This window comes from Cinclus cinclus, chromosome 1, assembly GCF_963662255.1.
Source record: "Cinclus cinclus chromosome 1, bCinCin1.1, whole genome shotgun sequence".
NCBI lineage: Eukaryota > Metazoa > Chordata > Aves > Passeriformes > Cinclidae > Cinclus > Cinclus cinclus.
Window position 1 is genome coordinate 7254734 of NC_085046.1, and position 23087 is coordinate 7277820.

The following is a 23087-nucleotide window of genomic DNA, read 5'->3' on the forward strand; positions in this document are numbered from 1 at the left end:
TCCCTGTGCAGCTAAAAAGCAGGATAAGCCACTTAAAGTATAATGAGGAATACACAGTATTTACACGGGATTTGCTGGAAAGTGTCTGTCACTCTTTTTCAGATGAGGTGGCACATGTTCACTGAAACTGTCCAGGGACTCTGGAAGTATATACTTCTATTTATATACTTGCTTGTGCACTTCTGAGCACCAGAACCAGGCTGAACTTCACTCATATTTTTGCTTAAATACACAAACTGTTTGAAACACTAATTATAGCTGTAAGCAATTTTGTTTCCATTTTTGTGAAGAAGCCATTTCCAATAGTTCTGGGGATGGTCATATACAGGCAATGAGTCAGCAAGGGAGAAATCAGGCAATTTCTGAGCACCTGCTGAAGATAAACTATACTAGCACTTTAATTGGTTTATTTATTTAATTGTGAATGTGGCCTGAAAAAAAAAATTAATTATAGACTAGGGTGCAATTCCAACTCCACCAAAGGCTGCAGTCTTTGACATTGGCATTGGCAGGACCAGGAGATTACCATAAAATTGTTTAGAGACCTATAACCACCAAAACTGCTTGTGTGGGCTGGCTGCCCTCCCCGATAACAATTTATTAGGGTTGTATTTTATTTTCCAGTCCTCCTATTTCCCCAGTATTTCAGATGACCTCAGTCTGAAGCTAATGGCTCACTCTCTTAAAAGGTGGAGATGTTGAAATCCTGGCACTTTCTTCTTTCACTGCTCCCTTGCTTTAATCCTGCATGATAACCCAGGAATGATTCTTACATGTAGTTAATAGGAGGTATGAAAAGAGATTTTTAAAATAAAAACAAATTTCAGAGGAACTTACAAACAGGACCCACTTTTTCCCTCTGTAAGGCCCTTTTGCCATGCAATTACCCCATAACTGACCTCATTTTGGCCTAAAAAGACAAAGGATGCAGCAGAAATAGGACTCAGAGTTCCATAACTCAAATACCCAAATTCATCTACCGTAGATAAAAAAAGCAGGTCCTGGCTACAAACAATCTTTTTGGTGCTTAAATGAAGAGTTCCCATTTCACCCAGTGGAGGTTATCTGTACCCGTAGACATGGGATCCTCTCCAGTTGTTGACCCCAGTTTTGGTGCAGCTGCCCTGGCTTCAGAGATGGCCAAAGGTGTGGTGCACCCAGCCACAGATGAGGATGAGGACAGAGATGAGGATGAAGCTCAGCATTGCCCGAGGGGCTGAGTGTCAGGAGATGGAAAGAGATCTTCCCCCTGTGCCCTAAAAAGGTGACTGCATGGTCCCATTAGAGTCAACGCACATTGGGTGTTTACTTTGTTGGATTTAAACAATGTGTTTACTAATATGCAAGGGATTAAAAGAATTCATGTCACACTCATCTGTTTATCAGAGCTGTGGGCCTTTGACACAGAAAGAATTGGGGCATTTCACTGAAAGAATAATTGCCAACACAGCAAAATCATTAATTTTGGGATCTGGGCAAAGGTGGATCAGACAGAGAGGGCAGGATACTGCTGAGGAAGGGAAAATGCATCAGACAATCAATTGGAAAGGATTCAATTATTCAGATTAATTTGTTTCCTTTTTAAAACCTGAGGATGAACCAGAAAACCATAATTCTTATGGAATTATAACTCTTAGTCAGTAATAAAACCAATATGCAAAGAATCTGATTTACCACTGATTTCTGTGAGGAAATGTGTGGAGTCCAGCCAAGAGCATGTGAGGCACTGTAGAAGAACAGGAGGCTGGGAGTGTGTTGAGCACAGACAAACCAGTTTGGACCTGCAGTGTGTGGTGCTGAAATATGGTAATTGTTTGACCCATGCTAATGTGTGGGTGGTTTTGGTGGAGCTGTACTTCTGTGTCCACTAATCTTTCATAAATTCCAACTCACCATAAGTCAGATAATTTCTCTTTCAAACATTTGTCCTGGTGCATGTTTGATGATGCAAATCCTCCAGGTCAGAGACTCTTGTGCACTCCCCACCATCCTGTATGCACCTTACCTTCCCTTGTTTTACCAGAGGAGCCTACCTCAGGTGGTTGCAGACCCAGTGATTCTCAGTAATCCCTCTCCAAACACAACCGAATAAACTCTACCTCTTTCTTTTCAGTAGCCATTCTTTACACCAGGATTTTGTGCTCCTTTTTAGGATCTAGAGAAGCTCAGACTGCATTTAGCATTCTCCCCTCACCCATCCTGACTCTGCCAAATCTGGGATAAGCCCTGAGGACTTGTTTTCTTCCCCTGACTATTTCAGATAAATAGGGTTGAGTTGTGCAGCTCTGAGCTCCAGCACTGAACCCTCCAGGAGGTTCAGAGCCCTCCAGCAGCCTTCCATTACCTTCTCTTTTCCAATAAAACTGAAGCCTTTGGTGGTATAATTTTCTCATATTTCACTATCATCTACAACAAAAAGATTACAGACATATGAGACTATACCCATATCCTTTAAGATGCATTAATGAAACATGAATTTATTCAATCCCTTTTTTGCACCTACTTATACCAGCTGTGTCCATAAACCTCCTGTGGCAAAAACTTCCAAACATTCCATACCTGCTGGAATGTACATTAGTACAAGTGCTGCCTTTTTCTAGCACTAAACTGATCTATTATTTTCAAGGAGGGCTGTTCTGGTCTATTATTGTGGGATTCAGTCAACAGTAGTTGACAAAAGGCTTGGACCGTTCATATCATGTGCGGAATATTTTACAGTCCATATCACATGCCCAGTGTAGCTCCCTAAGTTATAAAATCCTTTTCCAAGAGAATCAGTCTGTCTCCCCACTTACCACCTGGGTAAGTCATCATCATCATCTCTGTCACAAAGTTCTGACTGCATTCGTGTGCTGCCTTTCCAGCAACTGAACATGCAAACAGACTGTCTTGTGTCATCAGCCCAGTGCTAAAACCTCACATCTGTCACCTGTGCCAGGAACCTCCTTCTCCTGTAGCTCTGAATGAACCTCATACTCATCAGTACAATGCCTGCTCTCACTGACAGAGACATACTGCTGGAGTGTATAATTCAGGAGGCACAGATATAGAAATGGAGGGTGAACTCATTGCTACCTACCTCAGGAAAGGAAAACCTGTCGAGCAGAAGGTTTGCCTGAGCTATCACAGTCATTATTCAATGAGGTTTCTCCTGTCATGAAAGACATTTGGAAATAATAGAGAGTTTTGTGTTTCAGCTTCCATAACCATGTCAGAAACAAATGAAACCATTATTTCATAGAGCTGCAACAAGCTGCAAATGGGTACATTTTAAAATACACTGAAAAACTAAGCAGGGGAAAATAAAAGGCAAAAAGAACAGTTTGAACACCTGATAGAGCACTGACAAATCTGATAAATAGTGAAAAAGAATTAATCAGTAAAGAACAAAGGAGCAAAGGAACATGGAGTAAGAATAATGTGTTAGCTTATGGGAAATAAAAAAGTTTATTCCTTTGCTGTGCCATAAGTCTCCCTGTAAAATCAGGTTCCTGCTGGTTCAGTGTGATGTCTTGGCATGTGCCAAGCAGAAAGTCAAGGGGTTTGATTAACAGTGAGCTGAAGAGGACCCAGAAGAGGCAGGCAACAATCTCCTTGTTGATTGCCCTGAATAAAGAAGGATTCACAAAGCCCAGCCAAGGAAGGGCTCATCCAGCCACAGAAAATCCTGATATCACAGCTTGAGCAGAAGTTCAGCTTATTTTTCACACCCAACTAGTTGAGAGTTAGAGTTAGCTTTGTGTAGCCAGTCCTGTTGGTACAGTGCTCCACGTGGACCTACTGCCTTCCCTGGAAACCTGCTGCTCAACCATTTCATGTAGTGGAGACTTCTCATGTGCCTCAGGGTTCTTGTTCACAAAAAGAGCACTCCCTTCCAGGATATGCTTGCTTGCCACATGCGGTGTTTGATCTTCCTTCTGCCGAGTCTCTTCTATTTCTGAGTCGAAATTCCAGTCACCCAATAAAAGTCAATCACCACGTTCACCCGGGAGCTCTGTGTGGAACGGAGCTCTGCACAAGTTCCTTTCCTTCATAAATAATTCAGTGAGATAAGCATTTGTAAGACAGTAGAAAAAGACAGAAGTCAGATGGTGTTCAGTTGTGTTTCCTTCAGGACAGGAACAGAGAGGTTCTTCCAGCAGGGTAAGCAGGGCTTGTCACACCAGTTCCAAAGGCTCCAAGTGCCCCGAGCAGTCAGCTGTATACATGCACTTTGGCTTTGCAAACTGGAATTAACTTCATAGCCAAGGAACTTGCCTTGCTGCCTGTCCTCCCACAGCTGAGAGATGTCTGCTTTTCCAAGAGCAAAAAGCAATAATGCTCAAAACTTTCTGCAGTTTTCAGTGGGCTCTTTGCCTCAAGTTGCTGTCAAAGAGCACTTTCTGCTGTGCTGTGAATTAATTTTACAGGGCATTGGAGTGCTGAGCAATTCTAAATACAAGCAATTAACACTAATGCACCCCTTAATTTTGCTGCTCACACAGAACGAAGAACCCGTTTTTTCCAGGGATGGTCGGAAGTTTTTCTTCGTGCGGGCCATTCCCCAGGGAGGACGTGGGCATTTCTACCACATCGCCATGTCATCATCACAGGTGACTCACTGCTGCTGCTGCTGCTGCTCCGGGTCTCACCTGAGGCAGACAGCAATAAAAAGTGGTGTCTGTGCTTGTAGCAGTGAGATGGGGAGGTGCGGATGTAAAAAAGTCTTGTGCGTAAAAGAGAACCTCCAACGATGCTGTATTTGGGAATGAGATAATGTGATTTTCCAAATGAAATGCTTAGAAGAAAAAGGTCAAACGTCTGTCTCTTTCCAAAAATTATTATTTAGTTTTGTCTTTTTTTTTAATGCTACCTTAGTTGTAGATAAGTAAATCTCCACCACACCATAAAGGATAAAATAGAAGCATGTGGGCATGCTGGATTAGAGGAAGGGGTTTGATGAATTCACCTCATTATCATCAGTGGAGTCATGGTTAAGATGATTCTGATTCTGTTATTTATTTCTATTCCTGCAGATTCACAGAAATGGCAGATGTTGTGGTAGAAATTGTAGGCTCTTGTTTTATTTTTCATGGGCAGTGAAGTCAAGAGCTTTTTTTTTTTTTTTCCCCCTTTTAACAATAAAGAAATCTACTTCTCTTTTCTTTCTGGCAGCCCAACAGCAGCAATGATGATTTACAGGCTATTACATCTGGAGATTGGGATGTGACAAAGATACTGGCATATGATGAAAAGAGGCAGAAAATGTAAGTAAACTTTGGCTTGACAAAGCAGGCTTCCTCTGTTTAGCCCTGGGCTCTGGATCATGTGTGCACTGAAACCTGTGAGCATAAGGAGATAGGGATAAGAAAGCAGGAAAATCTGCCTTCATTTTGGCTTAACCTCTCACAGCATTACGCATATCTTGTGTTATTTTGGTTAATCTGTGCTGTTCAAACCTCTCTTTCTATGACTATTTAAATTTGTGCAGAGGAGTAATTTCTCCTGCTGCAACTTCTGATACTAGCCTCTGCAGGAAAGCAGCCTGTTTTCATCAACCACCTAGTCAGTTTTGGAAAGAATTCTTTGTTGACCTGCAAAATACCAATGCAGTGATAAATAAATAAATAAATAAATAAATGCATACATACATACATACATATTTAGTTAGAATTAGAAAAAAGGAGGGGGGAAAAAAGAAAAACAAACCCACCCTTCTTCACACTTGTTCTTTATACTTGTTAAACAACTTCTGTGAACATTAACTTTTTCAAATACACTTCAAGAAATTACAAAAGAAAATACTTAGACAGCTATCTGAAATCAAACAACAGGTTCCTTTCCAGAAAAAATTTCAAGTGGATACAAAATTCTCGCCTCTCACTTACTTAAGGTCACTGAACAGTTGAGTAAATAGTCTCTGGAATATAATAAACTTTGAGTGATCATTAAGAGCATGGTGCTTCTTCAAGCTTTTGAGTGCTCTCAAGTACCAACAATTTCAGAACAATATAAAATCATAGAAATATGGAATCACAGAATGGCTTGGGCTGGAAGAAAAAGAGCATCCAGTTCCAGCTCCCTGCCATGGGCAGGGACAACTTCCAGTGGACCAGGTTGCCCATCAAACCTGGCCTTGAACACTGCCAGGGGTGGTCTAGGTAGCAAAGCAGCACCAAAATCTTATTGGCATTTTAACTGGCCAGTCAGGCAGAAAATGCCACAAGCAATTTGTACAATCAAGTACCAAGTGCAAGTGCAGCTTGTTGGAAGCAGATCAGCAGGGATGAAAATCCTTCCTGGTGTTCTTCACCCCATGGATGCTGCATCTGCTCCTGTGCTCTAGCATTACCCACACAAAATGCATCTGGGGGATTAATTCAGACTTCACAGTTGGGGCTGAGGTTGGCCACTTCCTGCAGCATCACTCTTTTACCTCCAGAAGCTGCCACTGTACTACAGAACTTGTGTTGTTTATCCAGAATGGAGCTCACCACAGTCTCAGCACAAAACAAGCACAACAAAATGTTCTTCAGCTTCATGCTCTGCCTTCCCATCAAACCCTGATTAGCTGTCTAACTGGGCAAAGAAAAAAACGTGTCCAGAGAAATAAAAACCTTCCTCTAGATAAAGAAGAAAGGTCTTTAAAAGAAATTCTGAGCCATAAATCTGGAGGTAAAAAGGTAGATGTCTTCTACTTAATCACTTGATCCTTTTGGTCCACTGACATGACCAGTGTAGGACCCACAGTTTTCCATGCTTGTTTGAATTGCAGTGCAGCCTGAAATGTACTTTCTTGAGCCTCTCAGTGATGTTCCTCTGTATCCTCTTCTAGTTCAGTTTAAACTTTCCTTGCTTTTACAAGATCGTGAAAATGACAGTATGAGTGAAGATGTTGCATGAGACACTTCAAAACACCCTTCTAATGGTGCAATTAACTTTTGTTTTTTCCCTCCAGATATTTCCACAGCACAGAAGATTCACCAAGAAGGAGACATTTATACAGGTATGTGCTTTAGTAACTTCATATACAGAATTTCCCATTTCTTCAATTTTACATGAATCAAAAGCAATTGCAAAAGAAGCAGTTTCTTAAGTCTTTTTCTTTAATGGCATTGCAAGATCTTTCAGTGTGTCACTGGAAGAGACAAAACAGTGTAACCATAGCAAACAAAATGCTTGACACATTGAAATGTTCTACATTTAGTAATTTTCTCTTATCAGTGCAAATTTCAAATTGGTGTCAAGATTGACTATAACAAAAAATTTCCAATGGAACTGCTTAGCACTTGAAAGAATTCAGAAATTCATAAACTAATGGTATAAACAGTCTTTATACTTTCCAGTAGACATTTTGAGAAACTTGTTAGTAGCTCACGTCGTCATGAAACCAAAAAGAATTAACAATATTTTATGTGTACTAACTCTTCCCTGCAGTTCCAGAAGATTTTAGCATCTTCCCTAAGTATATGATGAGTAAAAGTCTGGTTTTACAGCAAGCTATTGGTAGTGTTGCCATTGTGAAATATTGTGGAAGCAGATTACAAAGTGGAGGAAACACAAACTTTTAAATAAACATTTCGGAATCATTATCCCATTTTTCCATTTTTTCTTCTCAGTCACCCTGCTGCCATCACAATATCTGCATTGAAGGGCAGAGCTGATGAAGGCATCAGTGGATAAGTCAGTACATTTTCCTTCTCTCACATGAAACCATACATATTTTTTTCGTCAGTGGGAAGGAAGCTGAGCAAAGTAAATTACCTGTGAATGAATATTTTTTAATTTTTGAGACCTATATGCCTGTTCACTGAACTCCACAGTTTTTTGAGTGTTTTTATTTTCTTGAAGAAAATTTGCAAAATTATATTAACCCTTAATTTCTATTGAAGTGAGAAGAAAACCTCACTTTAAAAATGGAATCCAGGCACAGTTCAAGAGTTGCTGTCATGTGTGAAAGCACTCCCCACTATTCCTTGTCAACATCCATCTCACTCTGGTGCCTCTTCAGCCTCATCCCCTCACACAGACAACGGAGAATGAGCAGATGAAAACCTGTGTAGGGCTTTTTTTTTTTCCTCCTTTTTGTGTTGTATTTAGTATTAGATTTAATCAGGATTGTAGTCAGAGATAAAATCTGATCCTAAACAGGAGCCCATTTCAGTCTCTGTGATCCTTAAAAGGTTGCTCAGCCTCATCTCTTGAAATGGCAGCAAAAAACAGTCATCTGCTTTACAGTAATACTGAAAAGATCTCTTGGTTCTTATTCTTGAGCTTTCAAAATGCTGTAGTGGGGCAAAAAGCTATCTATTAATATTTGCTAATAATCTGTAATTCTTCAATTGTCAGTGGACTCTTAGCAGCAAATTTGTGAGGACAAGCCATATTACTTCCTTCAACAACAGATCCTTATATACAATCTTTCCACTATTGAAACAGCTTTTCAAACCTGTAGAAAGGGCTTTGGCCTCTGAGGCAGCTGCTAGCAAATCAGACCAGTGATGCAACCAATAAGAAACTTAGAGAAAGCAATTCCAGCTCTTTATTGTCTGCTATAATATGAATAAGTGTTGAAATGTTGCTCCTTTGTTTCATGCTTTCATCCACCAAATTATGACTTCCTCTTGTGGAATTGCAACCATCATTTTCTTTTAAAAACTGTACCTTCCTTCATAACCACCTGACCTTGCAAAATGACATCAGTATCCATTTATATATTCTCTATTCAAGCAAGAGGGGAAAAAAATCCATTACTGCTATTTAAACTCAACCAAATGGAAATACTTTGTCTCTTACTAATGTTGGACACATTAGATTTATATTCTTGTTCTAAAGAAAGGTTCAAGTAATGTTGCTTTCAAATAACATTTGCTCAGTGACCTTCATGGAATTGTATTAACTTTTTCAGTGCAAGCACAAATGGGAACTTCAACAGGAGGTGCCTGTCCTGTGATCTGATTGAAAACTGTACTTATTTCAGTGCATCCTTCAGCCACAATCTGGAATATTTCCTCCTGACATGTGAAGGTATGTTGGGTTCTGTTACTGCAGATGTTGTGCCTCAGGGGCAGGATTTAGGGCCAGCACTGCTATCTTCAAACATCCTGTGTACCTGTGGTCAGCTTTGAAAGGCTACCCAGGAATATCTGGGTCACATTGCTTTTAAAGCTTTACTCTTGACGTTTTTCTTTTCTTTTGCATTTTAGCTTGTAGCTAGAGAGCAAATATTTACAACCTTTCTCTGTGTATATGTGTAGAAAAGGCAGAGGTAGATTCCCCTACCCACCACAAGGACCCCTGAATTAAAGTAACAGCAAAAAAAACCCTGGAGGATATAAAATATCAGAAAATGTATGAGAGAGAAGCCATCAGGATGGGGTTGACTGTGGGTGACTGGGACTAAGTTCCAAATACATCGACCAGTACTGTGAACTCAGGGATTTAAAATAAGTTACAACAAGAATACAATTTACCAGGAAAAGGCAGCTTACAGAAATGTGCCTAATGGACAAGGTGACTACAGAATATCTGGTGCTTCCATGCTCAGTCATCATAGGTCTACTTTAACTTGGTAAAGTTAGTAACCTGCAGGTCCAACAGGGATTTCCTGTTTTGAAAGTGCCTGAGGGCCTCCAAGAGACTAAGGATGCATTTCAGGAGAAGAGTCATTGAAGTTTTCTCCAGCTCTGTTAAGAGTAAATGCAGAACTCCACAAAACTTAATCCTATATAATTTAATTCTTCTTAATTATCCAAAATTGCACACAAAATGCATGCACACCACTCATCTGCTCCTAGGACTGAAGCTGCTGCTTGTCCTATGAAAAAAGGCTTGAAAAGCATCAAACAAGAAATTCCTGATTTTCAACAGCTAAGGAGAGAAATGAGTAGGTTTTGAAGGGATATTAGGAAGGAATTCTTTGCTGTGAGCATGATGATGCCCTGGAATATGTTGCCCAGAAAAGTTACGGAGACCCCATCCCTGGATGTGTTCAAGGCCAGGTTAGATGGGACTCAGAGCAATGTGGGATAGTGATACCCATGGCAGGGGGACATCTGGGGTCTCTGTGGTGATGCTGGGGCTGCCCCTTCTCTGACTGCCAAGCTGCCACTAGCTGTTTGTGATGAACACAAGGGTAAAGAAGGAATATTTGAGATGGTAAAATGGGAAATAATCAAGATAAAGTGGAGAAGTAGAATAGTTTCCATAGGGTAAGGTACAATACCTGGACTGAACTGTAAAAAAATGTTTTTCCCCTGGAAGGGAATGATAGGCTGAATGTCAGAGGCATTTAGAGGTATTAAAAAAATAATATCTGGCAACGAGATACAGAAAAGCAGCATTAACAGGGCAATACACAAATTAATTTAATGGACTAATTAACTTAATGGACTTACCTGTAAATCTGAATTTATAGTTGTGGCAGACATATGCAGAGGTGTCATTTGTCAATAAACATTCAGTTCTGTAGTAAATATCACATTTAGGAAGTTCCTCCCTTTGTCTCTTTAAAAACAAACAAACAAACAAAAAAACCCCACCTTGTTTATTTTCCTTCTTGTTTTCATTCCAAGAACAGCTGTCAGAAGCTACCAGAGACAGTGTCCATTTCTTTTACACCAAGATAATTGTTTTACTGTAGTTAGAAGCATTTGTGAATAACAAGATTAAGGTTTCTAAAGGGCCTTATCAACAGTTATGAGGTGATTTGTTTCTGATTACATTATATCTCATCCACAAAACCTGCAGTGATACCTGAAGAGATTAATGAGTTTTATTAGTGTATACATTAATCCAGTACACAAGACAATGATTTTGCATAATAAACTATGGGCCTGTTTCTCAGCTGCTGTAAACAATAACTCAATTATAAGATCATTAGGGTTAGATATATTTGCATCTGCTGAATATATCTTTGTATGAATTTTCATCATTGAGGACTAAATCCTCAAATCTCACTGTAGCACAAATACAGCACAGCTTCATCTGTGGAGCTCGTCTCAGTGTCTCCATTCAGATACCTTAAAAAAATATATGCATACATGAGAAAATACAGAAATATTGGTAGAATTTCCATTTTCGGGGATTTTATAAAGAATCAATCCATTGCATTTAGTGGAGTTATTCCTTATTTACATGACTGAAAGTGAGAGGCCTTTCAACCTATTTGCTTTCAATCAATTTGCAGGAACCACATTTCTTTTTGGCATTTTTCATGTAGGATCCATCTAACTTCAGATGCGTGGTATGGGTGCATTTGCAGCAGGGACAATTCTCTCTGGTTCCTGTTGCAGCTGATGTGAGCCAGGTCAGTGGAAACCTCTGCTCTGGATGAAGGACAGATTTCTGGATTAAAATATCATCCTGTCAGGCTATATAAATAGTATAAAAACTATAAAAATATAAATATATTTATATACTTATATATATAAATATAAACTATAAATAGTTTCATGGAGAATCACCTGGGTCCAGTAATAGAACAGTTCCTTTTCCACAGCATCTCAGAGTGCTTAGCCACAGCTTGGCCATGCCTCAGTTCCTCAGGATGTTGGGTTATTGCCCACAAGCATTCATGCTCTAGTATAGTTTAGATTAACAGAAAATCTTATTTATTCATATGCACATATAACACATAAAAGGAAAAGCTCCTTGAGTGAGGATATATCAAGGTACCCTGCAGATCTGGAGTTGATGAAGCAGACAGAGAAAGCCCACCAGGGTAAACAAGAGTTTACCCTTACAATACCTGCTCCCCAAGGGTTCTGCCCAGGGTTCCCATCTCCACTTCCCTCTAAAAAATCCCCACAATTGGAGTCAATGGTCAAGACTTGACAGTGGCAGACAGTATCTGTGGCTGTTTAGTACTTTCTTCTCCATAATATGTCTAACATGCATAAATTTGTATCTAAATATGTGTAAAATACATAAATCTCCATAATACATATGGAATGCATCAGTATATAGAAAAGCACCCAGAGCTCAGTCTTACTGTCTACTCTGTGACTGTGACATGACAATGTGTGTTCATAGTGATCTGTGGTGTACCCTATGTCAGCCCCGTATGTATCCTTGGGAGGCAGATAAATTAAATTATTTGACTGCAATCAACCCTGTAACAGCTTTAAAAATTGTATTTTCTCAGCTGTCCACAGGAAAAAACCATGGGCAAATGTCTATAGCTTGAATACAATTTCTGTACTGACAGAGAATTACCTCCACCATACCTCAGTTTCACTCTGTTCCTTCTTTTGTGACCTTCTGTTGCAAATTTCATTGAGTTTATAGCCACAGACATGACAGTGGCTCAGCTGAACTTCTCTACAATGGATGGCAAGGTTTGTAAGATTTGAGCAATCAATCAGTGCTTATAAAACACTCCATGATACTTGAACTAAAGGCAAGGGAAAGGGAAAATATCTATCCTAAAAGAACCCCAAAAAATCAAGAAAGGTCTGTCATCGCTCATTTGATCCCAAAATTCAAGAGCTGGAAGTTTTCTACTCGTTCTTTTGATACTTTAAGGGCAACATATAATTTCCTTAAAATATTTTTTTTGCTGTCCTGCAGAATACATTTAACACAATTGCTACCTGGCACAGGCTGAAATGAGAGCAGCATACTGTAATAGAAGGTAACCTCTCTTGAAAGAGGACAGTGTAATGCTTACTGTCAGGAGGCAACATTTATTGCAATCAGTCAGTCCCAGAAGGCTAGTTACCTTATTTTTCATCTAATTTTATACCCTCATGATTGAATTACTGTAGCAGGATCTAAGGAAACATGGTGCTTTGCAGGCTGCTCTTAGATTATCTCCTCTAACATGGTTGAAAAAGCAATATCTGCTTGACCAAGGTCACTCCTACTGTAATTTTAACCATAAAATATGGGTTTACACTTCTGCCTCTTCTCATAAACCAGCGCAGGCACATCCACTGATTCCCTCTAACATAAACAGAAATAAAATCTGGATGGAAGTGGTTTGCCATTTTATACATAAATTTAATTGAGGATAGATTTTTCTCATCTGAAATGAGATATAAATTTCAATTTCATTGAGAAAATGATAGGAAATTGCAAATTTTGGCTGCAGAAAGCAATTTATTCCTGATTCTTGAATGGGACTCAGACATGCAGGGTGCAAGGCTGAATGACACAAACCAGTAACTCACTAAAACCCATTTTTAGGTGATAGCTCCTTCTCTGAAGGATGAAGCCCTATCAATTACTACCACTGTAGTCAACTGTGCAGTGTTTTAGTATTTCCACTGTACATAGGTACACTCTGTCTTCAGTGACTCCTGCCTCTCCTCAGTATAACCCAGCACCAGTAAAACTCAACTCCCTATGAGGTTGTTCATGGGGAAAGCAAGGGAAGCAGCCCTTTCCGTCACAGGATAACTGATACTCTGACACTCAGGAGCTTTGACTGCAGCGTCTTCACTCATAAAAAATCTGTGAAACCACAGAGAGTTTCAGTTGGACTCACAGAACTGGCAAATGTTTCCTGGAATCTGGAGTTCAAGTTCCTGGTGTTGCAGACCGTGGCATCGTAGCATCCTCTACGTAAGCTGATCCTTCTCCTTCAACTGACCCCATCCATAAGCTCATCCTGGCCCTAAGGAGGTGTGTTTTTTTTCCCCACAAAGGGTTAATGCCTTCTGTCTGTGAGGCAAGAGGAATAGAGGGGAAGACCCTTGTCTGCTATTAATGGCAAGTAATACACAATGAAAATGGTGGGAGGAGGCCCAGTGTTGTTCATGGGATGCCCACCAGCCTGCTAATTAAAGTTCTCCATAATCATGTGTTATCAAAAAGGGATTAATCATTTTTAGGGATGCCCCAAAGCAAATTGGACTGTAGCAAGGGCTAAGGGAAGATTTGTCTCATTCTTGGCATGGTTGCTGATGATAAAAGTGCCTTGACCACTACACTGTGTGTTATTCTTCCATCAGTGACCAGTTAGGGAAGAAACAGCTTTCACTTTGAGGAGGGACAGCAGTGTAACTGAACAGGGAACAATCTTCTTCTGTAGCCCTTCCTCCTTTTCCTAGACACAGTAAGATTGTTTAGCTCCAAAATTCCATAAAAACACTATTGTTTATCCTGTCTCTTTGAAGATTATCTCTTCTGGAATCTGTGGCTGTGGCTGACTGGTAGCCTTTACTGTCCTTTTGTGCAGGCCAAATGACTTGAAAGCTGTCTCTCTCTTTGGAGAAAAGAAAACAAATTCTTGTAAGAAAAATGTTAAAATATTGTCACCTGATTTGGCTCCTCTCTGGCACTGTCCTCTATGGCACTGTGGTTCTCAGTAGCTTAGCCTAGATGCTGTAGATCAGTAATGACAGGTAACAGAAATTAAATCATTTCTGCCTTTCCTAGCAGGCAACTCTGCAACTGTGGAGTAAAATGCTATGTTGTAACTGAGCTGTGCTTGATAAAATACCTAAAGAACAAGCACAAAAGGAATTTATGTGGGTATATCTGCTTTTCCCCATGTGTGTCCTCTGAGCCAGTGAAGTCCACAACTCTGTAACTGCACTGCTGGCCCTGAGGCACTGAGGGGTGCCTATAGGCTTGGGAAATCTTTAAAAATAGGATTTATTGCTCTTCCTTCCTGCCAGACAAAATCGTGTTTTAATCCCATGCACAGATTACAGGGTAAAAGAGCTGATTAGAAAAAACTTTGCAATTTAAGGATCTCCTTTGAGAGTGATTCATACTAATGACAGAGCAGCACAACCAAATTAGCAATGATCTGAGTCAAGTTTCTGATGCCATTGGACATTCATTCATTCTGTCTGTGGTTTTATGAGTTTTAAAGACAAGTGCTTTATAGAGGCAGCAGGTAGCTATAAATTTCTCAGCTCCTTAAACTGTTTCTTGAGAATTTAATTATCTTCTTTCCTCTCTCTTGGTGAAACTTGAAAACACCATCTGGAGATGAGAACATTTAGGAGCATCACTTGCTGCTTTTGCTTAACAGGTCTATGCTGAGCCTTGAAAAGTCCTTTTGTTCTTCTACATTCGTTTTATTTTCCAGAATTTTGCTGGGGTCAGTAAAGATTTTCACTACAAAGTTTCAACAGATGATCTGGCTCTGCTTTGTGGCAGGTTGTCCTGACTTTGCTTTTAAACATATTTTAACACCACAGAGCCCAGAGCACAATTTAACAAGGTTCAGCCTTGCACTGGGGGGAAGTCTAAACCCCTGGTTTGGAATCCTTGTAGGCACCCAGGTTGTTCTGCCTCGTGATGTGGACACAACACAAGCTCCTGCCCACACAGATGACAGAAGCCTGAAATGTTTGGTGCTTCTGCAGTTTACCATAGACAGAGAAATTTTTAGTGTGGGTGAGTCCAAGTCATGAAAGCCATTGAGTGAAATCAGTGTTTTATGTCGAGGGCTGCTTTAGGAGGAGCATTTCTGCTTGTTGGGACCAGGATCCAAACCCAGGCCCGTGTCCTTGATCACTGCCATCTCTCTAAACCCACTCAGTGCTCACTAGCATTTCTCCCACTATCTTCTAATAACATGGGAAGGGCATTTTACTAAAAACCACAGACCAGCACTCCTGGGCAAGGAGTGGAGGCTGGAAGTGGTCAGAAAAGTGGGAAAACTGGGTCATTAATGCTGCCTCATGTGCTGCATATCCCATGAACACTGTGAGATAAGCTGAGCCAGCAGCACAGGACTTTTTTTTCCTTAATGCCAGCAAACATAAAATTCTGAGCAATGTTTCTAGTATTGTGGCTATACTTCATCTCATTACTTCATAAAGGCACTGACCTTTCTTGAGGACTTACATATTTTGGAAAATCTCCTAGTATTTTATTCTCTCATGGGGATTACCATCTGATTTAGGCAGAAATTAATGTGTGCCATAGAAAAGCTAAATTAAAATCAATGAGTCACATAGATTTGTTGATTAATTTCAGTAACAAATTAACATTTTGCTTCATTTTGCCCATCTACTTATGGAGTCAGTCTCTTTCATCTACATTTGTAAGTGGCTTTGGGAATTTTTTTCCATGAAAATCATTTACAGTGTCACTCATGAAAATTTTGAATGTAACATTCATCAAAAAAACCCAGGGTTTCTACTCATAAAGACTTACTTTGTGAATAAAAGTGGCAGAATCCTTTCTGCCTCAGGACAGAAGACCACGATATTTGTCTTTCACTCTGAATGAATCAATTCACATTTTTCTTCAGTTTCTCCATCAAAATCAGGGGGCCATGTCACAGAGATATTTTTTGGCAGCAATTTTTAGATTTATGGCTCCTTCAACAGAAGAAGCTTAATATTATTTAATAACTCAGGAAAATCCTATACTGATTTTTATCAGGATACAGGAAGAGGGAGTAGATGTTTTATTGTTGGCAAAATAAATACTGCACTAAGTTTTTAATTTGAATTATGGAGAGGTATGAAAACCCTTTTGCTACCTTTCTCCAGATGATAATTTTCATGCTCTTACCAAGTGGGGAGCAGAAGTACAGAGAGAATTATTGGCTTGCCTACAGACACATCTGGAGTCAAGTATCATGATCCTCATTTCCTTCCTCATATTGCAAGACAGTACTCCAAGGAAAAGCAGCAATGACTCCTGGAACAGACCAGAAATATGGCTCCTTCTGCAGCCTGTCTTCACCGTGCATGGTGGATAATTAACCCTCTTCAGGATTTTTGCAATAATGTACCCATCAGGGACATGTCTGCCCAGCTCCTGCAGTAAGAGGTTGGTTCATGCCTTCAGGCTGGAGAATAATGAACCTTTTTCTACATCATCCTCAGTTTCTTCATTTAATCAGACCTTTTAACCTGTGCCATTTGGGCCAGACCTACCATCCCAGGAAAGCAATGGAAAACCTGGAGACGAGGATATTTTTACTAACCGTGGACAAGCAGATGTAAATCAATGATTCACAAAGCACAAGTTTATAAAGCAGTGTATTAAACCTCTCTACATTGCCCATGCACTGCCTTAAATATCACATAGGAATGTTGCCTGTCACAGTCTCATCAACAACACTCCTGGAACCAGACTGTAATTAGCAGTTGTCATGCTCAGGTAAACATCAGTGCAAGCCATAATGGAAGTATAACAGCTTAGCTCTTCCCTGAATATATTGGGCTATTTGTGAATTGTAAAACAGCTCCATATTTAGGCAAATATATCTGCAAAAAGCAGGTGGGTTGCTTTCCTTGTTCCCTTTTATATTACAAAATAATAATGGCTTTTGTACAGTACTGTTGGATTATCTAAATCTTGAGTTGGATGTGGATACATATGATACATATACTTACAAACAGGTGGTATTTTACAATAGTTGCCTTAATCTGTTAACCCACATCCAAACATGGAGAATTCAAAGACACATTTGGTAACAGTGCTCTGAGAAGCCCCAACCAGCTGCAAATGCTGGTTAGGACACATGGATTTAGCTTTTTTTCTCTGCTGTCACAAGCTCCTTTAGAGAACTGCAGCAGGTCTTGGAATTGCAGCTTCCTGGAGGCGTTGTGAAAATAAAGTCCATTGCTGACTGCAATGCTCAGATGTGCAGTGACAAGAAGGGGCATAGAGGCTCCTAGATGGTTACATTCCCCAGATGGTTTTGAAAGCTTCTGTGAATCTTCAGTCTGTTCACTGCAGAGAAACCTTCCCAGCACAGAAACCTAGCCATTAGTATGCAGGAGAGCACTCCTGTGACAGAACCAGCATGTAAAGTGATTAAATGATGCTGGAGTGAGGAGTTAACCAGGCATGGCCACAGATGTTTGCAGCTCCGTGCGGTGCCAGGTCTCAACCACAATCCAATAACGAGCCCGTGATTACACCACGGGCCTTAATAAGTGCAGGGCCAGTGTTCCTGGGTGCTGGGTGCTCCTAACTCTCTCCAGCCACAGCTGGAGACACCCACAGCAGCAGAGGAGCCCTCGGTGTGTTGTGGATGGGGCTGCAGCCAGCCCAGCCTCCCGTGCCCCCATAGCTTCACTGGGTGCCTTTAGGGACAGGGATCTCTTGAACCAGGGATTGGGGTTTGAGTTCCAGCAGCACTAAAGCAGTTATGGAAAATCTAACACCCCATCTTGACTCAAAGCACCTCATTATGTGTTTTCACAACACTGTGAGTGCATCAAGATCTGGGATATCCAGTGCAGCTGCAAGGGGAAATATCTCAGTGTGGCTTATTGTCACTTGGAGGGTCCTCAGATATGTAGGCGTGTTTGGCTAATTGCTTCTTGTGAGTGATATGGAACTACTGAGCTCCTTAGAAGGATTTGAACAGAGAAGCAATTTGCTTCTCAAATGCTACTGGGGTGATATTTCATTAGGAGAGTTCTCTATCCATAATGCCCAAATAATAAAAATTTAATAAGATAAAAGTCAATTAATAAAAACTCTTCTTCTTGCTTTTGAGAGACGAAGAAGCTGAAGATCCTATTTAACCTCCCCAAGTAACCACTCCATGGTGACTTGGAGCACATCTGGCAGATAAACAGGGAAAGCTTGTGGTTGTGGGTACAAATATCTCACTTCAGGGCCTGAAAACAATATTAAATTAACATGGAGGAAATACCTTCATTTAATCCCTACTTAAATTTAGTTAGGTAGAAAGCCTAGTTAGGTAGCATGATTTCTGAAGAATATGGATTTAGTGTCAACTAAAAGTGCCATTAAACTGCCCATCATGGTAAAAGAAAAGCACCTTAGAAAGGCTCACTTCCTACTGGAATTCAAATAAATGCTTTCTAAGTGCAGCTGGTCCTGCTAAGAGGGCCAGAGCTTGGCAGGTGACCTTTGGCAAATATCTTAATAAATTAAGTTGTTGAGACCTAAAGAGACTTAATTGGATGCTGAAATAACTATTAGCACTGAAAATGGGTTTTATTAACCAAGTCAAGAGCCTGTGAATATAAAAGTGCAGTAGGCACACCTGTGTTTAAACAAATGTGAAATGCTGATATCTGGATTTTATTACTGGGCTATGCAGCAGCTGGAGTTACAGCTCCATGTAGCCATGCCAGCAGCTCTGAAGACCTCGGGCAAGGCTGAGAGCCCACTTGAAATACTGTCTTTACTGCTGACACCATAAGCAATAACTGCCAGGGGGTGACTGGGAAGAGGAAACTCAGGGGAAGGTTGTTTCTACCTGCTGTCCCAGCAGGCTGTGCCTCCCCGGGCCCACCTCACCTTGCTGTGAAATTCAATAACCCCCTGTTAAGCTCCTTATTGTATTTTATTCAGATCTCAGAGGAGCAGAGCACTGCCTGTTCAGAAGGACTGGAAGAAAAAGTCATTGTAGATCCATTCTCTGTCCAAATCAGGGGCTTTTTCACCAACCTGCCACCTGTGCCACAAACAGGCTCCCTCTGATCCGGGCCCAGGAACTGAACTAAATGAAAATTAAATAGATTTTTTTTTTCTGATGGAATCAGAATTTCTAGAAGCTGTTTTGCTGCTTTACTGGATGATTTTGCAAACATTCCTGATCTTGCAAGAGAGTGAGACATGCTGGCATGGGACCAAGTGGCTGAGGTGGGGATGGGAATGGACAATTCTAAATTCAATGTCTTAGGGAACCTCAGTGAAGATTTCATTATCCTAGAAATATAGAATACCCTGAGTTGGAACGGATCCACAAGGATCATCAAAGTTAACCCCTGTCCCTGCACAGGACCACCTCACAAGCATCATTTGAAAGTTTTTTATGGGTTACCTAATGACTCTGACCTATTACTACTGCACTCCAGAGTAGAATGGTGTCTATAGTCTATATCACTAAAAGATAAAATATGGTTTTCATCAGTTCACCCAGATGTTTTTAGTTCATTGGATTTTTTTTTTTTAAATCCCACCAAGTTCTGGAATATTCTTCAATATAAATTTTTGCTACTTGGTTCTTGATGGGGGTTGATCTTGGGGGTTTGGGTTTTCTGAATCATCTGAGCCATCCTTGGCTGGGTTCTGGGTCTTCAGCACGGGGCAGAAAGCCAGTGTTGGTCAGAGTGTGCTCTGGGGGTCTGAACACAGTGGTGTCTGTCCAGATAGAGCAGGGTAGGCAACCCCCAAGAGCTTCTATCCTTGTGCGACCACACAAGCCAGGTACGGCCAAAATACCCAAAATACCCCAAATACCCACCTAACAAAAGCCAGGATGCATCAGAAACTCAGAGATAATGTTCAAGCATATCTGAATGTCCTGCCACGTGCTCAGGGCCTGCAGGAACCGGGCTGCTGCCCCAGCCATGTGCCTGCAGGTTCCCACCTGGCGGGATGCTAATGGGCTCGGGAGCATGCTGGGGTCTGGGAGGCATTCCCGGGGCCTGGGAGGCATTCCCGGGGCTTGCTCACATCCCAGGTCACTGGGTGAATGTTATCTGCTGTGACCAGAACGGTTTCCCACACAAGGATGATTACCACAACCTCGGGTTCTTGTGTACTGGGTAGCGGGAGGCTGTAATTAGCGCTTCCAGGCAAACTGTGACCTTCTGGAACTTTTCCTGAGGCTTATGAAGCCTTAATTAGTTTCTGCTGTTTTAAAGCATGCCCAGACTTAATCTCTGGGCCCTATTTATATTATAATTACTATATAATTCACATTTGCATTCACTTGACTCCTTTTCTTGCTTAACAGCCGAGGTTGGCTCTCGCTCCTCAAGTCCTTTGTGCGCAGTTCATGGGTCACAAATCCCATGGCTGAAGGCAGGGTGGGGGATGCTCATTCTCACTCCCTCACATGCCGTACAACTGCAAAACAGCAGGATGGCGTGAAAAACCCCTTTTGCACAAACAGAAAGTACCACAAGGTCTTTTTCTGCATGAAAAGAGAGGATGGTATTCTTGGTTTGGAAGTTGGAGAACTTTTCTATCTCCTGTTAATAACACAGTTATGGCTATAGTTTGAAACTAATTAAAATCATGGCTTTAGATGTTTCTGTAGCCTGAGATTAATGAAAATGGTAACTTTTGTGAGTATTCCAGAACATTTTTTTCTTCCTTTAAGTAGATCTCTCATTTATGTTATAAACTATTTCACTCTATTCATATACATCTTTAATGTGCTGTTAACTCCCCATATATATTCAGTGACACAAGAACAGGTGAAAAAAGCCCAAACTAATATGCATGATTATTTAACAATAAAATTCATTCCAAATGTCTGTCATTTTCAGTGCCTGAGAAAATATTTTGGAATTAAAGTGAAACTCCTCTCTGCTTTAAAATGGCCCCATTCTGCAAAGCACTAGGTGTTCTTTGCTTTTACATGTTTTGATCCCATTTTCATTCTGATTCTTGCTTGCAAATATGAGCTGCCTGGCATTGCCCAGAGGAAGGTGATCTATCATCTGCTTCCAGCCAGGCTTCTTGTCACTTGGTCATTCCGTACGTATAAAATTTTATCTGAGCTCCACTCACAGGAGACAAATGACCATGACAACAGGCTTCCTCTGATGCTTCAAATAATGAAGCTTCACAAGTCAGGCAGAAGCCTCCTGCCTGTTGAGACCAGGGTGCATGTGCATTATTTCCAGCTATATGACCAACCTTGGATGAACTCATTATTCTGCTGTGGGTAGTACAGATGTTACCATCCCACAAGATTTAAAGCTTCCACTGTGGAAAACTGCTTCTTTCACCTTGTTTGCCAGCTGGACCAGCTGTAAGATTTATTGCTGGTTTTTATTTTTTGTTTGCATGGTACTTGTTAAGCCCTTTATTAACACAGGCAGTACATTAAGGGTCTATTAAAACCTGAGAGCTCGTGAGAGGAAAACAGCTTAATAACCAGACAATTTGAAGCAATTGTATTTATGGGTTGTTGGTGGTGTTTTTTAAGTTAATATCATGCACCAGTTATTACTTAATTAGCTAGGAAATCATTATTTGGTTGCAAGAGAATTTTACTTATGGAAAAGAATAAATTAAGATTATCTAAATCAATTTATACTGGGTTTTTAATGAAATAAACAGAAAATTATTTTAACAAAATAGGGTTTTATTCAGTCTGTTAATGAGGTGTAAATGGCACTGAGACGGAGTAATTTCTTTCATGTTGCAATTATAAGGAATTATCCTTTTTTTACTTGAATATCATAGAATCATGGAATGGCTTGGATTGGAAGGGATCAACGTGTTCTAATCCCCTAAGAAACCTATACTTTAAAAATAGGGACAAATGTTAACTTTTGGTTTCATCTCTTTCCAGAGTTTGCAGAAAGTCTGGATTAAAACTGAATTGAAAGAGGTTAAATTGAGGTATTCAAATAGAACAGAACCTAGGAAAAAGAGGGAGTTGAGTATGGGGATTTTCCTATTCAGATTCCATAGCTTGGACCTGCATACTAGAACAAAATACCCTGGGCTTGGGGAAGTCAGTTACCCCCGTGTGAACTGGAGTTTTTCTCTCCTGCCTCTGGCACTCACAGCTCTAGGGGTGCACTATCAGGTTCATGAACTCTACAAACAAATTCTCCTAAATCTAACTCTTTTTCACAGTTGATCTTAACACTACAGTTATTATATACCTGTTCCATGCTCTGGAGTTTCTATGTTTTCCATGTTCCTCTATGGACCCATCTGCATGTATTATTGCATTATGCTTTTTAAAACCTTAGCCAAAGCCTCAGGAAAGGGAGGAAATGCTCAGCCCACTCAATGTGACGCCTCATTGGCTGATTTTAACTAAGAGGGAGAAGAGGGAGATTAGTGAAAGAATTGTGAGTGAAGGTTAAGTACCTGCAAAACGAACAGGAAGTAGATTATTATGAAGAAGTATAAGAGGCTAATTGGAGATCAGCAGCAGGGTTCATTAGGAGCTGGTGTGGTGAATGACCTTACCCAGATTGGTCCCTGGCAGCCTGGGAACCCAAAGCTGGATGAAGCTGGTGGAATTTGTTAAGACACAAAGTTGATAAGCATCATCAGAAGGCAGAGATAAACACTAGAGATATCTTGCAAAGCTGGACTGGGAGAAATTAATTGTACAAGGAGCACATGGAGACTCAGGACAAGAATCTGTCTTGTGTGTTTGAAGCTCAAAAGTTCCAAATGCCTCAGCAGAGCAAATGGGTTTCCGGGCACACACCACTGACCAGTAG

General features: G+C 40.6%; 1 protein-coding gene across 1 annotated transcript in view; it reads left to right on the plus strand.

The window, feature by feature from the left end:
* Window positions 1–23087, plus strand: part of DPP6 (dipeptidyl peptidase like 6) — a 391697-nt gene that overhangs the window by 348641 nt on the left and 19969 nt on the right. Inside the window, exons 13-16 of the mRNA XM_062506397.1 lie at window positions 4485–4592; window positions 5155–5246; window positions 6938–6985; window positions 8888–9006. Coding sequence (XP_062362381.1) covers window positions 4485–4592; window positions 5155–5246; window positions 6938–6985; window positions 8888–9006 — 367 coding nt within the window. The remainder of the gene's footprint in view (window positions 1–4484; window positions 4593–5154; window positions 5247–6937; window positions 6986–8887; window positions 9007–23087) is intronic.